General features: G+C 40.9%; 1 protein-coding gene across 1 annotated transcript; it reads left to right on the top strand.

The window, feature by feature from the left end:
- The first annotated feature begins 11,558 nt into the window (after positions 1-11,558).
- LOC123649380 (olfactory receptor 2W3) lies at positions 11,559-12,491 on the top strand. Its single transcript, XM_045567483.1, is given in 1 exon segment — positions 11,559-12,491. A coding segment is annotated over 1 exon segment (933 nt).
- Positions 12,492-17,041: the final 4,550 nt, after the last annotated feature.

The raw sequence follows: 17,041 nt of genomic DNA, 5'->3' as shown, positions 1-17,041 counted from the left end.
TTTTTAAAGAAGTTTTCTCACTCTGTAGCCCAGGCTGGAGTGCAGTGGCATGAGCAGAGCTCACTGCACCTTCGAACTGCTGGGCTCAAGGGGTCCTCCCACTTCAGCCTCCCAAGTGGCTGGGATCCCAGATGTGCACCACCACACCTGGCTGACTTTGCCATGTTTTATTCACCTCTCTTCACCTGAACTGCACAATTGAGCTGCTCCCTTCACAAATGGGATGTCTTGGGTCTTCTGTTCTCCCCGCCACTTCCCCACTACTGTGCATCTCTCTGTTATTGTACATTGGGATTTTTTTCTATCTCAGATAATCATGTTTTCCTTTCCTTACATATCCTTCAGCACTGCTCTGATAATTACTAATGAAATTCTTTTCTTCCCTCTAAGGAATATTTTAAAAATCAACCACCAAAATTAAATTCTATATTTTTCTAAGCTATAACTTCCAGAACTGTCTGTCTGGATCTATGTCTGCAAATCCCGAAGACTGGATGATTTTTTCAAATAACTAATTTGATCAGTTCCTCTGCTCCCACACCCCTACTCCCTAATCAGGTGACTGTTTTCTCAACTGAGGTAAATAAGTAAACTCATTTTTTCTAGCATGTTGGGAAGGCCCTAAAGGGAGAGAACCAGGAGGGGGTGATATGTGGAGCTGTTCAGGAGTGGGAAGTAAAATAGCCTCATTAGCTGGCAAAGTGATGGAACAGCTTTATAGTGATGATTTCAACTCCTGGCATCCCAAGGGCAGAGGAATTGGAAACACTGGGATCTATTAAACCCACCTGCTCCCCAAGCACCAACCGTCAACATCTGCTTTCGGTGGGCTCCTGGGGCTGTTTGTGGGTCTGTTCTCCGGCACACAGGGAGGGGGGGAGTGGTCTGCATATGTGCAGAACACACCTTCTACAAATCTGTGAATTCTACATGTTCACTTGTATGGAACGTTCTCTTCACTCTCCAATTCTGTTACTACATGTACTCAAAAGTACCCGGGCAATAGTTTCCATAAATTTCTTAGTCAGTTGACTCAAAGTAGTCTGATTTTTCTCTGATACTGCCTGCCTGATTTTAGGGACACAATTTCTATTTATTTATTTGTTTAGTTATTCATTTTCATTCGTTCTTTCTTTCTTTCTTTTCCTTCCTTCCTTCCTTCCTTCCTTCCTTCCTTCCTTCCTTCCTTCCTTCCTTCCTTCCTTCCTTCCTTTCTTTCTTTCTTTCTTTCTGTCTTTCTTTCTTTCTTTCTGTCTTTCTTTTCTTTCCTTTTAAAAGTTTTCAGCCTTGTGATGTCATTTTTGCCTTTACAAGAACATTGAAAACATGGTTACATATACATAATCTCATTAATCTAAGTAATGATACCTGCTGGGTTTCCTTCCAGTTAGTTTTTGGGAACTAAAGCATAAACCCATGTATGCCAACATCTCCCTTTCAAATCAAAAGATAAACATACCTAAAACAGAATGGATTACCCGGTTAGCTCCTTACCTTAGTAATAAACTTCATATTAATTAATACACCTATGAATTTATTCCACTGTCTAGGACAATGGGTTCTTCTTTATATACATAAAATTATTAGTGAAAAGATAATGTCACAATATTTTTGCCCTATTTTCAGTAGATATAAGAAGAAAGAAACAAAAGAAAAGGCATGATTCTGTTCTAGGTAGAATGGGATGGATTATACCTCAGCTATTTCTTTTTTTTTTTTAGCCACATAATAATTCCTGGGAATAGGGGAGGGAAGCAAATGGCCCATTAGTATTTATGTCTTTAGAAAAACAATGGATTAAGTCCCCCAATTTTACTTACATGAGATAGTAAATTCTTTTTATATCAAGGGATAAATTCTCATGGTCCTCATTTTCTGTCCAGAACCCATGGGAGTTTGGAGAAATTGATGTGATGCAGACCTACAACATGCCCCTGTGCATGTGCTGATGATCCCTGTGGGTTTGAAGTTTCCCCAGTGCTTGGGGGGATGGACCAGACCACCTTCAAGGTCCTGCTCCAGTCTTTCCTCAAGAGAGCTGTATAATTCTGTGATTGCGGTAAACCCTTCTGCACAAATATCAGGGTCTATTGGATGTATAGAAGAACAGGTCAAGGTCAAGCCTGAGACACCTTCCTTTTTGCCCACATCTGGAATTGCACCTGGCTGCACCACCTGTGAGCACCCAGAAGGGTAGAAGACATTGCATGATCTGACAGAGGTCCTCTCACTAGCACTATGCCCTCTGCATTCTGACTTTCAATGTTACCTAGCAGCATACAAGTAAAAATGGTGAGTAGATTTCTGGATGTAGGAGCTCAACTCAGAAGTCTGCACTTCTCAGTTGGCTTGTTGCATGCAGAAGCCACGCGGAGTGCCTGAAGGGATAGAAAAGTAGACAATGAAGATCGTCCTCCTTGCTCTTGGAAAGTTTATAGATGATGACAGACACACCAAGACACGAAAGTACACAAACAACACATATATCACTACTCATTATTTAATTATAACAAAGCAATACACTTACCAATGTGAAATTAGTTTTAAAGGATGAAATATAAATGTGCTGAGGAGACAACATATGAAGAAACACAAAATAAAGGGTTTTTGGGGTTTTGCTTTTTTATTTTGGGACTGGAGTTTATTTTTTAAGAAAAAGATTTTTCAGGCAGAAGTAAGGAAATGAGATCTGAGATGTGAGTTTTATTTTGACAAAATAAAAAGAGCAATGAAAAGGGTATTATCAGCTTCTTGGGGCAGGGGAAATCAGGACCCCACGGGCTTGTGTGTGGGACGATTTAGGTCTGTGCCCTGCTCTGAAAACCTAGATTCCATTTCCTACTATTGTACAATCCTGCTAGTGTAGCCCCACTTTTTGTGAGTTTAAAGCTCTTTAATTTTCAAGAGTGAGAATTATTTTTAAAATTCTTTAAAATTAAGAAAGCATCACCTAAATGCACATTTGGGAATGACACCAATTGGGTATCAGACTGAGGTGGGGGGCTGGGGGTGGGTGGGTGTATGCCTACACGATGAGTGCGTTGCTCACCGTCTGGAGAATGGTCACGCTTGAAGCTCTGACTCAGGGGGATGGGCGGTACATGGGCAATATATATAACCTGAGCTTTTGTGCCCCCATAATAAGCTGAAATAAAAAAGAAAATACAGCCATGCTTTAGACCTAACATGACTCAGCTACTTCCCCTCCAAGATAAAAAAAAAAAAGAAAGCAAACTAATTTTTTAATTTAGAAAGTTAAAAATTAAAAGTAAACTAAAATGTTTAATCCCATGACTGTCCTCACCCTCCAGGAACTGAAAAAACGTACATGTGGTCGACTCGTGGTCTGAGCGTGAGGGTTTCTGAGACGGAGCAGTGCGTCTGGGGGGCGTGGCTGCTCAGGCTGTTTGATCAGCAACCATAAGGAGAGGGAAATTTTACCTCCTGACACACTGTGGGCGCACAGACACGCAAATATTCAAGTTAAACAATCATTTTACAAAGCAATAGTCCCCTCCATGCGGGTGAGCTGCTCCCCTACCTTCAATTCCAGCAACATCATATCTGAAAAACTGTATGTCTTCAGTGATTAGATTGACTTCTTGAGCTTTCCGTGGGTCACCATTCACATTTGTGGGGAGAACTCAGGTGCCTGCAGCTTGGTGTGTGACACTGCCTTTCAGGGTTTCTAGCGCTGAGTCACGCAGAGGAGGAGATGCTTCCCTATAGCAGGGAAGACGCTAACTGCCACATTAGTCAGTGAACCAACCAATCACTCCTTCCCTGAGCTGAGCTCCTACTCTGTGCCAAGGTATGAAAGACAAAGTGATGAAATGTCACCCCGTCTCTCCCTTCACAAGGAGAGGAACTTGGGAGAGTAGTGACAAATTCATAGGAAATACAGAATAATTTGCTATGTTCAAGAAATGGTACATAATTAGTTTAAATATGACAAAATTTCCAGTGGCTATAGAAGGTCCGTATAAGATGTAAATTCGGCAGGGGCAAAGAGAGCTGTAAATATTGGCTACAATGCTAACAAGGAGCTCTACCAGAGGGAAGAAATCCAACCATATTCTTCCCAAAGTTTGAATTTGGGGGAGAAAGTATTTGTTCCTTCCGAGAACCTTTCAGAAAGTGAAGTTACCATGTATCCCTGTAGGACCCCTTTCTTCCATGGAGAGAGGTGTCTGCTGGCAACAGGGCTTACGGATACTCCCTTCCGGAGCTGCAGTGGCAAGACAAGTGCCCAGCTTGTGTTTGTTTGTTTGCTTTGAGGGGAGACAGAGAGAGACAATGTCTGTTTCCCATTTTGAAAAACAGCATCTTAGCTCAGTAGACTCAAGTGTGAACAAGTACATTCATGCAAATCTGGGAGCTTCGATAAAGACAGACCTCTGGCCAGCCAATATACACATATTTGTTGAACGCCTGAGTGAGTGGAGCCCTTTATTTTATAAGGGGAGAAAGAGGCAGCATTTTGGTTAAGAACTGACAAGATGGGAGGCATTGCCATTAATGTTCCCTTTCTATTGTTGAGAACTTGCCTATGAGGAAGTCATTCTTACATTCACATCACAGTTGAGAAAACAGGAAGAGTCAGAAGATCTGAACTCGAGTTATGAAAACCAATCTCATGTCCTTTCACTGCATTTGACCTTATTTTCAGCTCCTTGTTTTAACTTTTCTCTTATTTCACAGGATTCACAATTTTAGGGCTATGAAATTGTGTAGCACTTTGTTATAAAATACCACGTTTTTATGGTGATTGAAAATTTGTTTGTCTTTTTTTTCTTCCTACTTTCCTGTCTTTCTTCCTACTTTTTTCTTTTTTCAGTTTGTTAATATTTAGAAAAAAATTACTAAGGGAAATGAGACAACTATATCTGAAAAGGAGAATGGTAAACTTAAAAGATATATTAACACATTTTAAAAAACCCAGAAAATGATTTGTAGAAAAATTTCCTAATATCATATTATGTTATAAGTATCTGGATATGTGCATTAACAGAAAAAAACCCAAACTCTAGAATAAAGAGGTTTATTCTGAGCTGACTATGGGTGACTGAGGGCCAGGGATCTGTGCCTCGGAAGTCTTGAGGAAGTGGTCCTGAGGTGGTTGGGTTACAGTTAAGTTTCATGCATCTTAGGGAGATAGGAATTTTAGGTAGAATCGTGAATCAGTACATGGAAGGTGTACATTGGTTTGGCCTGAACAGGCAGGATGTCTGGAAGTGGGGTATTACGGGTTATAGGTAGCTTCAAAGATTCTTTGACTTGTAGTTGGTTAAGGAAATAAAACTTTGTCCAAAGGCTTGGAAAGTGTTAAGTTAAAATAAGGAAGGCTGTAGATAGATACAAGCCACACTATAGGGACCCGAGTGATCTGTGAAGCACATTGATGGCCTGCAGGTGATTTGACCTTTGCCCTGCATGGCCTTGGGTCCTGTGAATCATTCAGCATCTTATTGTTACAAAGAGTCTGTTTCGTCAGCATTATGATCTCTGTTTTCACATCAGTGCTGGTCAACTGTTGTGTAAAAACTCCCAAAGGGAGGGAGTGTAAAGAGGCGTGTCTGACCTCCCTGCCCCTCACAGCCAAGAACTCAGTCTCAGGGTTGCTCCAGCTCCCGTTGGCCACAAGGGCTCTGTTCAGTTGACAGCAGGCTTAGGATTTTATTTTAGTTCACATATGTATTTTTTTTAATTTCAAAATAATCCGTGATTATTGGTTATTATATTAAAAAAAGGGATCATGTAAAAATGAAAGTCTCCCCTAACCTCCATTTCACTCTCTAGAAGTGAGTCGTTTTAACAATTCAGTGCATACTTGCAGATATGGGCTATAATTTAACATAAACACATTCATGCGTTGCTTGGTGATGGCGACATGTTCTGAGAATCATGTCATTAGGTGATTTTGTCATTGTGTGAACATCCTGGGGTGCGTCTGCTGCACACAGCCACGTGCTGTGGCCTGTTCCTCCTGGGCCACAAGCCTGCCCAGCACGGGCCTGTGCTGGATGCTGTAGGCTGCTGGAACACGGCGGTGAGTATCTGTGCATCTAAACACATCTAAACATGGAAACGGTGCAGTAAAAGTACAGTATAAAAGGTAAAATCTGGTACACCTGTACTGGGCAGGTGCTACGAATGGAGCTTGCAGGACTGGAAGTTGCTCTGGGTGAGTCAGTGAGTGGGTGGTGAGTGAATGTGAGGGTCATCACTGGGACATAACTGAACACTCCTGTAGACTTGATAAACACTGTGCACCTAGCCTGAAATAAATTTATAAAATTATTATTTTCTTTTCTCAGTAACAACCTTAACTTACTATAATTTTTTATTTTGTAAAACTAATAATTTTTTAACTTTTTGGGAATAGCACTTAGCTTAAAACACAACACATTGTATAGCTGTACAAAAATATCCTTTTTTATATCCTTATTCTAGAAGTTTTTTTTCCTATTTATATTTTTTTAACTTTTTAAACTTTTTTTGTTGAAAACTAAGACACACCATTTATTGAATAGGGACTCTTGTCCCCAGAATATGTTTTTGTCTATTTTGTCAAAGATTAGATGGTTATATGAGGATGGTTTTATATTTGGGTTTTCTGTTCTGTTCCACTGGTCTGTGTCTCTGCCCTTGTGCCAATACCAAGCAGTTTTAAGAACCACAGCTTTGTAGTATAGTTTGAAGTCTGGCAAATCAATACCTCCCATTTTGTTTTTATTGCTTAAGATTGCTTTTGCTATACGGGGTCTTCTCTGATTCCATACAAAGTGTATAATTATTTTTTCTAAATCTGTGAAAAATGATGTTGGTAATTTAATAGGAATTGCATTGAATCTATAGATTACTTTGGGTAGTATAGACATTTTAACGATGTTAATTCTTCCAATCCATGAGCATGGTATGGATTTCCACTTATTTACGTGTTCTGCAATTTCCTTCCTTAGCGTTTCATAGTTCTCTTTATAGAGGTCCTTTACCTCTTTAGTTAAATATATTCCTAGATATTTTATTTTCTTTGTTGCTATTTTGAAAGGTATTGAGTCCTTAATTTGGTTCTCCGATTGAATGGTATTGGCATATATGAATGCCTCTGATTTGGGAAAACTGGATAGCCACATGTAGAAGACTGAAACAGGACCCACAGATTTCACCTCTCACAAAAATCAAATCACGGTGGATAACAGATTTAAACCTTAAATGGGAAACGATTAGAATTCTAGAAGAAAATGTAGGAAAGACTCTCACAGACATTGGTCTAGGCAAAGAATTTATGAAGAAAACCCCTAAGGCAATCGCAGCAACAACAAAAATAAACGAATGGGACCTGATTAAATTAAAAAACTTCTGCACAGCCAAAGAAATAGTCACGAAAATAAACAGACAGCCTACAGAACGGGAAAAAATTTTCGCATACTACACATCAGATAAAAGACTGATAACAAGAATCTATTTAGAACTCAGGAAAATCAGCAAGAAAAAATCAAACAATCCTATCAAAAAATGGGCAAAGGACATGAATAGAAATTTTTCAAAAGAAGACATAAGAATGGCCAAAAAACATATCAAAAAATGCTCAACATCCCTACTCATCAGGGAAATGCAAATCAAAACCACAATGAGATACCACTTAACTCCGGTGAGAATGGCCTTTATCAAAAAATCCCAAAACAACACATTTTGGCGTGGATGCGGAGAGACAGGAACACTCATACACTGCTGGTGGGAATGCAAACTAGTGCAACCCCTATGGAAAGCAATATGGAGATACCTTAAACAGATTCAAGTAGACCTACCATTTGATACAGCAATCCCATTATTGGGCATATACCCAGAAGAACAAAAGTCATTCTTTAACAAAGACACCTGTACCCGAATGTTTATAGCAGCACAATTCACAATCGCAAAGATGTGGAAACAACCCAAGTGCCCATCAATCCACGAATGGATTAGTAAACTGTGGTATATGTATACCATGGAGTACTACTCAGCTATAAGAAATAACGATGATATGACATCTCTTTGGTTCTCCTGGAGAGAGCTGGAACCCATTATACTAAGTGAAGTATCCAAAGAATGGAAAAACAAGCATCACATGTACTCACCAGAAAACTGGTTTCCCTGATCATCACCTAAATGTACATCGGGGAAGGATACCAATTGGATATCAGACTGGGATGGGGGGTAGGGGGAGGGGATGGGTGTATGCCTACATGACGAGTGCGTTGCACACCCTCTGTGGAATGGTCATGCTTGAAGGTGCAGACCCCAGGAGGTGGGGGGGGAGGGGATGGAGGTATGACTACATGATGAGTGCCAGGCGCACTGTCTGGAGAATGAGAACGGACACACCTGGGACTCTGACTCGGGGGGATGGGCAGGACATGGACAATGTATATGACCTAAACTTATGTACCCCCATGATGAGCTGAAATAAAAAAAAAAGGAAACTAAGACACAAACACGCACATCATCCTAGGTCTGCACAAGGTCAGGATCACCAATATCACTGTCTTCCACCTCGCATCTTGTCACCCCGGAAGGTCTTCATGGGCAATAACATGCATGGAGCTGTCGTCTCCTATGATAACGATGCCTCTTCTGGATCCCTCCTGAAGGACCTGCCTGACTCTCTTTTTGAGGAGATGGGACCACCAGAGATGTGGTTTGTTGACCAAAGTGTTGTTATGCAGAAGCACATGACTGTGTGTGTGTGTGTGTGTGTGTGTGTGTGTATGGAGAGAGAGAGAGAGGGAGAGAGAATTTGTGACCAAAGGTAATGGAGTCACACTACATATAATCTCACTGAACATTACAGCTTGCTTTCCACTCCTTTGAATTTTTTTTTTTTTTTTTTTCTGAGACAGAGTCTCTCTCTATTGCCCAGCTAGAGTGCCGTGGCGTCAGCGTAGCTCACAGCAACCTCAGACTCCTGGGCTCAAGGGATCCTCCTGCCTCAGCCTCCTGAGTAGCTGGGACTACAGGCATGTGCCACCATGACTGGCTAATTTTTTTCTATATATATAATTTTAGCTGTCCAGATCTTTTTTTTTTCTATTTTTAGTAGAGATGGGGTCTCGCTCTTGCTCAGTCTGGTCTCGAACTCCTGAGCTCAAATGATCTGCCCACCTTGGCCTCCGAGAGTGCTGAGATTACAGGCGTGAGCTACCATGCCTGGTTTACACTCGTTTGAAATTAATATCTTTTTTTGGACAAAATTCGTGGTGGTGTCACATATATATTTATTCTAATTTAGTAATTGTTTCCAGTTCATAATGGTGTCATTATCTATTAAATCATGTCTGTAACATTAAACATATACATTCTTTCTATTTTCTATTTCAATCAATGCTATAATGAAGACTTTTAAGGATGTGTAGTTACTGATCCAGGGTTGATAAATGCAGGACAGAACGCTAAATGTGGAATTAATTAGGCAGGAGAAAAACATGTAATTTTAAATTTTATGGAAGGCAGATATTTCTTTTGTTAAAATAACATGTACAATGTGAAGGTATATGTGTATTTTCAGCAGTAATCTGTTTTTTGAGATCTCTTCAAAGATACTATTCCAATTTCAACTCTTATCAAGAGTTCATAAGGATGGCTTTATTTCCCACACTGTTCCAAGCTCTGGATATTACCACACTTTTCAGTATCTACCTACCTGAAAAGCAAATGTCTTTATATGTATATTTTAATTTTTATATTCTCGATCATCAGTGAGAACATTTCTAATATGTATAAGTCATTTGTCTGTAAATCATTCATCTTCCTGTGAACTGCTTCTTCAAGTCATTGCCTATTTTTATTTTGTAACATCTTTTTCTTGCCAAAAATTTGAAAAAAAAATCTTCAGTAAGATAGCCTTGCTGTTGTCTCATTGAATTTTCTTAGTATTGTCATTATTTTTAGACATTGGTAGTGTTTTTTAGAGTGTTGATTTTTAAAAAATATGCAACCAAATTTATCCACAGTTTGCTTTTAAGTTTTTGAGAATTGAAACTCGGCTTGGGAAGTTTACTTAGATCCAAAAAGATCAGAAAAATAAAAACCTATCATGCTTTCTTATTACAGTAGTTGTATTTTTTAATGTTTGTATATATTTTTTGCATGGTGTGTCATGCCTATACTCCCAGCAGTTTGGGAGGCTGAGGTAGGAGGATCACTTGAGCCCAGAAGTTTGAGGCTGCAGTGAGCTATGATCACACCACTGCACTCCAGCCAGGGCAGCAGCAGGAGACCTGTCTCCATAAGTAAGATTTGTAGTTTGTTTTGGTGTAAGTCTAAAGAAGGGATCCACACTGCCCTCCTCCCCCACAAGTGCCTTGTCAGTTATCGTGTCTTAGTTACTATATTTTCAAAGTCTGTTTAGATATATGTTAAGATAGTTTCTTTTCATTAGTTTTTTTTCTTTAATTCAGAATTTCCCTGCCTAAATTCATGGGTTTATTTTTCTATTCTGTGTTCATGTGACACATTTGGTTTAACATATATAGAAACCTTTATACATACACACACACAGGTATATATGCCAAAACTTTATATATTTTATATATTTTTCATAATTTGAAAATGAAATAAGTAGGGTAAAGGTTTGATTATTACCATTTCAGATGAGAAAACTATGAAAAGGTAAATGAACTCTCTGAGATCTCATAATCATGTCATGCTGCCTAAGTGACTATAACAGGGGAGTTTGTTGCTATAGCCCAAGATGTATTGAATCTGTGTCTATATCTGTCTGTAAGACTGTGGTTTATCTTATCAAATATGCTTTTCTTCAGATGTGATGCACTGTTGAATTTGGAATTTGATAGATGTTTCTACACCTATGTATGATTTATTGTATTAAAGTTCTATTATCTGCTACAATTTTTTTCCCCCTCAAGCAGTATATAGTACTTTGGAAGAAAAAAAACATATTCTATCTCTTCAGTCCCAGACCCAATTAAGAGGGAGAAAGAGATATTTTACATGTTCTGTTGCTTTAGTAATATTATCATTTATCTACTCAGGTAATTAAAAATTACCTGAAAATGATGACCAAATGAATGAGGTGTTTATTTGGGATCAAGAGTAAAGTGCTCTGCATATAATGGATATTTCCTGAATACTTTTAATATTAACAGATAATTTGAGGGTTCCGTGTTGGGGCTTTGAGGTTTTTGGCAGGAGCTTAGTCACCTGGGTCTCTGGAAGAATGAATGGTTGGGCCGTGGCAGAATTTATCTTGCACTTCACTGGGGTTAGAGACACTTCAAGCAGTGGTTAAGGATGAAAACTTTTAAGCTGTATTTCCTAGGTTTAAAGTCAGCTCTGTCTCTTTCCACATACGACAGTTTTCTTAACCCACATATGTCTTAGTTTCCTTTTTTATAAGTTTGGAGAAAATAATAATAGTGGCAACCCCATATTGTTGTTGTTGGGGCTAAATGAATAAATGTAAAAGCAGAGAAGAGCAACGGGCTTATAGTAAGTGCTCCCCTAATGTCAGCTGGTGGTATCATTAGTGTTGATCTTTCTGTTCAGGGGCAGTAGAGATGGAAGGAACCAATGACAGCTCCCCAGACCATTTCATCCTTGTGGGATTCTCTGACAACCCCCGTCTGGAGAGGATCCTCTTCGTGGCCCTCTTGATAGCCTACCTCCTCACCCTGGTGGGCAACACCACCATCATCCTGGTGTCCTGGCGGGACCCCCACCTGCACACCCCCATGTACTTCTTCCTCACACACCTCTCCTTCCTGGACCTCAGTTTCACCACCAGCTCCATCCCCCAGCTGCTCTACAACCTTAATGGCCATGACAAGACCATCGGCTACGTGGGCTGTGCCATCCAGCTCTTCCTGTTCCTGGGGCTGGGTGGTGTGGAGTGGCTGCTCCTGGCCATCATGGCGTATGACCAGTTTGTTGCTGTCTGTAGGCCCCTACGCTACACGGTGACCATGAATCCCAGGCTCTGCCAGGGCTTGGTGTCGGTGGCCTGGGGCTGTGGGGTGGCCAACTCCTTGGCCATGTCTCCAGTGACCCTGCACTTGCCTCGCTGTGGGCACCGCAAGGTGGAACACTTCCTGTGTGAGATGCCAGCCCTGATCCAGAGGGCTTGTGCCAACACTGTAGCCATTGAAGTCACTGTCTTTATCCTGGCGGTCGGCATTGTGCTGTCCCCCTTGGTGTTCATCCTGGTCACTTATGGTTATATCATGAGGGCTGTGTTGCAGATTAAGTAGGCATCAGGGAGGCAAAAGGCCTTCAACACCTGTGGCTCCCATCTCACCGTGGTCTCACTTTTCTATGGAAACATCATCTACATGTACATGCAACCAGGAACCAGCTCCTCTCGGGACCAGGGCAAGTTTCTCACCCTCTTTTACAACATGGTTACCCCACTTCTGAACCCCCTGATCTACACCCTCAGAAACAAGGAGGTGAAGAGGGCACTGAGAAGGCTGCTGCTGGGGACAGCGAGGTAGGGAAGGCACAAGGGCATCTGCAGGGCCTCCTGCCCTGGCCCTGTCCCTCGACTCCACCAGGGCCAGTGGTGACCGTTGGAATTCTGGGATCAGATCTGGTCTTAGGCTGCAACTCAACTGACTTTCCTTCTCCTGGACTTCCGCAGGCTGTGTTAGTTCCAACGTTGTATGTTTTATGATGAAATGTGCAACACATCCCATCCAAACCCCTCTCGTTGATCTATAAAGCAGATCCAAAGAACAGTGGGATGAATAGTTGTAGAAATGATTTTCCACCAACTTATACCAGAGTGCCAAGTAGGAAACAAATCTTTTATTTTTTGCTTTTTTTTAAATTTCAGCATATTATGGGCTTACAAAAGTTTAGCTGTGTATATTGCCCTTGCCTCCACCCCCTGAGTCACAGCTTCAAGCGTGTCCATTCCCCAGACCATGCGCATCGCACTCATTATGTATGTATACACCCATCCCCTCCCCCACCATCTGCCCGACACCCAATTAATGTTATTCCTATATGTGCTCTTAGGTGATGATCAGTGAAACCAATTTGATGGTGAGTACATGTGGTGCTTATTTTTCCATTCCTGGGATACTTCACTTAGTAGAATGGGTTCCAGCTCTATCCAGGAAAATACAAGAGGTGCTATGTTAACATTATTTCTTATAGCTGAGTAGTACTCTATGGTACATATATGCCAAATTTTATTTATCCACTCATGCATTCATGGGCACTTGGGTTGTTTCCATGTCTTTGCAATTGTGAATTGTGCTGCTATAAACATTCAGGTGCAGATGCCTTTTTTATAGAATGTCTTTTGTTCCTTTGGGTAGATGCCCAGTAATGGGACTGCTTGATCTAATGGTAGGTCTACTTGTATCTGTTTAAGGTATCTCCATAAAGCTTTTCACAGAGGTTGGACTAGTTTACAGTCCCACCAGCAATATATGGGTGTTCCTGTCTCTCTCAATCCACGCCAACATTTATTATTATGGGACTTTTTGATACAGGCCATTCTCACTGGAGTTAAGTGATATCTCATTGTGGTTTTGATTTGCATTTCCCTGATGATTAGAGATGTTGAGCATATTTTCATGTTTGTTGGCCATTTTTCTGTCTTCTTTTGAAAAGTTTCTGTTCATGTCCTTTACCCACTTTTTAATAGTGTTGTTTAATTTTTTCTTGCTGATTTTCCTGATTTCTAAATAGATTCTGGTTATCAGTCCTTTATTGGATGTGTAGCATGCAAAAATATTTTCCCATTCTGTAGGTTGTCTGCTCTTGTGACAGTTTCTTTGGTTATGCAGAAGCTTGTTAATTGGATCAGGTCCCATTTATTTATTTTTGTTGTTGCTGTGACTGCCTTTGGGGTCTTCTTCATAAATTCTTTGCCCAGGCCAATGTCTATAAGAGTTTTTCCCACATTTTCTTCTGGAATTCTAATAGTTTTGCACCTTAGGTTTAAGTTGGTTACCCACCATAATTTGATTTTTGTGAGAGGTGAAAGGTGTGGTCCTGTTGCAGTCTTCTACATGTGGCTATCCAGTTTTCCCAGCACCATTTATTTAATAAGGATCCTTTCCTATATGCCAATGACAGTCAAACTGAGAACCAAATCAAAGACTCAATACCTTTCACAATAGCAACAAAGACAATAAAGTACCTAGGAGTACATTTAACTAAGGAGGTAAAAGACCTCTATAGGGAGAACTATGAAACACTGGTGAAGAAAGTCGCAGAGCAAACAGCTGGAAAACCATACCATGCTCATGGATTGGAAGAATCAACATTGTTAAAATGTCTATACTACCCAAAGTGATCTACAGATTCAATGCAATCCCTATTAAATTACCAACATCATTTTTTCACAGATATAGAAAAAATAATTTTATGCTTTGTATGGAACCAGAGAAGACCCTGTTTAGCAAAAGCAATTTTAGGCAATAAGAACAAAATGGGAGGTATTAATTTACCAGACTTCAATCTATACTACAAGGCTGTGGTTATTAAAACAGCTTGGTATTGGCACAAGAACAGGGACACAGACCAGTGGAACAGAATCAAGAATCCAGATACAAAACCATCTTCATATAGCCATCTAACCTTTGACAAAGCAGACAAAACTGCTGTTTTAACGTAGTGATGTGGGTGGGTGAATGGTAAATGAGAGAATGAGTTGTCTGTGTGGAAGGTAGAGCTGACTCCAAAGAGTTAGAAAAATCCACAAGTGTGCATTGCTGTGTTAGAAAAAAATTCAATGTCTTCGTTAAAGTATGGTAAGGGAGGCTTTCTTCGGGACCATTGCAATAGGTTTAGGGACCATGGAAACAGGTCTTGCAGTGGGGCAGAGAGGTTTGGCTCAAGTTCCAGCACTGCGTGGGCAAGTGGACATTTACAGCCAAAAAGCCTGAGGGTCAGGAGGTAGGAAATTAGCAGGAGGTCTGAACCATCAGGGGTAAAAGGGTTTTGGCCAAAGCAGCCTAATAGGATCCTGCTGAAGACGGCCCGGAATGATCAGACACCACCTTGGGGATGGTGGAGGATGAGGCACTTGATCAGATATTGAAGGAAATAAAAATATTTTACCCCCAAATATATTTCTTCGGCATATTCTGAGATGGCTGCCAGAGGGCAGCCATCAGAAGTGACCCTGTGAGGCTGTCTTTGGTGGCGGAGATTTGCGTCTGTAGAGAATTTGCTTTAATGCAGCCAGACCTTCCCTCATCAGGAACCAGGGAAGAGTAACTGAGTATGACACCTCAGAGCTCTGAAAAAGACAATTATCACCTGTTCTTTCTGAGAGCATGCTGGGTGAGAGGTTTTGTGAACAAACAAGACCACCTGTGCTTGCCAAGCTGCTTCTTTCTCCCCCCATAGCCTTTCCTCCCACTGCAGTCTGGATTTACCATGTGACCCATTTGGGGCCATGCTCTGAGCCCACGTTCCTTCTGTAACCTCAAGACGGTATATGAGCTTCAGCACCTCACTGGGGGTTGGGTCTTCATTATGAAGGCTCGTGAGGACACGCGTTAAAGAAGTGCCTGCTCCTTTTCTTCTGTCAATCAATCTGCCTCATGCCAGTGATTTTCAGTGAATCTCCAGGGGCCAAGGGTCTTGTCCCTTACAGTACCACTGAGGGTGATCAGAATGGAGCACCCCTGGGGAGGGGCACTGAAGTTGCCGTGGTCCCTGCCTCTGGAGAAAATGACCCCAAGAGAACAAAGAAAGCTTGTTTGACTCTAAAGAATGAAGTAGTTGGTTTGTAAGGTGGGGAGTGATTTTTGTTGTTTCCTCTGATCATCTTCTGACATGGAGTCACCAATAAATGTAGTTGCTGTGGAATTATAGGAGACTCAATTCTTGGCGTCTAAGCCAGGGAAAGTTGCTTTCTAGTAAGTGCTCCTAGGAAACAGTCACAGGTCTGACACCCCGCCCTTCGTGCTACGACAGTGGGCTCACTGAAAAGGCAGGCCCTGCCCACAAGACTCAGGTGAGTCAGCCATACAGGCTCCCACAGGCTCTTGGGGGACTGGAATGACCACCTGGTTTAGCTGTTTTGCAAATCTTCAGGCCCCTTATTTTGCCTGGAGACATTGCTTGTTAATGAATTTTCTCTGTTGCCTCAGCCTGGATGAAGTCACCTCCTTTAATTGTCCTGTGCATTTGGTTTCACAGCCATTTTTTCTACACTGTGCTAAAAAATTAAGATAACAACCATCAAAATATGAGGCAGAACAGAACAAAATAGAACTGTCCTCTCCTTAGGTGACTGGCTTTCTGTCCCTGTCGCTGCCTGATGGCTACTACTCTTTGTACAGGTGTCCTTCCTCTCCTATTCCTCTCTGCAAACAGCCACTGCATTTCGTTTTCTGTCTCATCATCCTTTTCTCTTCTTTTTATCTCTCTTGAAACTCCTATTTAATTCTCTTTTTGTAAATTTACTATAGCAATGGCTCCTTCTTCTATTAATGTCACTTCTATTAAAATATAATTTTCAGAATAAAGCACACTCATGACTCATATAGTTATAAAAATAAGCATGTGTTAAAGAATTTGTGTTACTCGTAAGATCTGAGGGAACTAGGTAATGTTATAATCGGCTCAATGGAAAAGTCAAGCTGGTATAAATTTACAAAGCACAGAAATGTTGAGCTGAATTGCAAAAATGGAGCCACTGGCTTTCCACTGGGAGGAAGGAAGTCGATATGTGACATGATACGACTTGCATATCCATCAGTCACCTATAACTTACCAGGAAGCGCAAATAGCTCAAACGCAAGAAAGGGCTAGAATCTGATAACCTGATAACCAGAAGGCTGTGCTGTATAAATGATTTGTAGTTTTTCACTGAAACACAATTATGGTTCCACCTTGCTAACAATAGTTAACACTCTTGCTGTGCTTGGTATGTGGCAACCACTCTGGAGATTTATCTGTATTTACTCACGGAAGCCTCAAGAAAGATGGGGAGTTTGTTTTACAAAGGAGAAACTTAAGGCTCAGAGGTTTTAATGTTCAGTTACTGGGGGAATGGGAATTTAAATAAAGGTGT

Source organism: Lemur catta, chromosome 13 (assembly GCF_020740605.2).
Source record: "Lemur catta isolate mLemCat1 chromosome 13, mLemCat1.pri, whole genome shotgun sequence".
Taxonomy (NCBI): Eukaryota; Metazoa; Chordata; class Mammalia; order Primates; family Lemuridae; genus Lemur; species Lemur catta.
The sequence above is the reverse complement of the archived record's forward strand: the minus strand, read 5'-3'. Positions and strand labels throughout refer to the sequence as shown.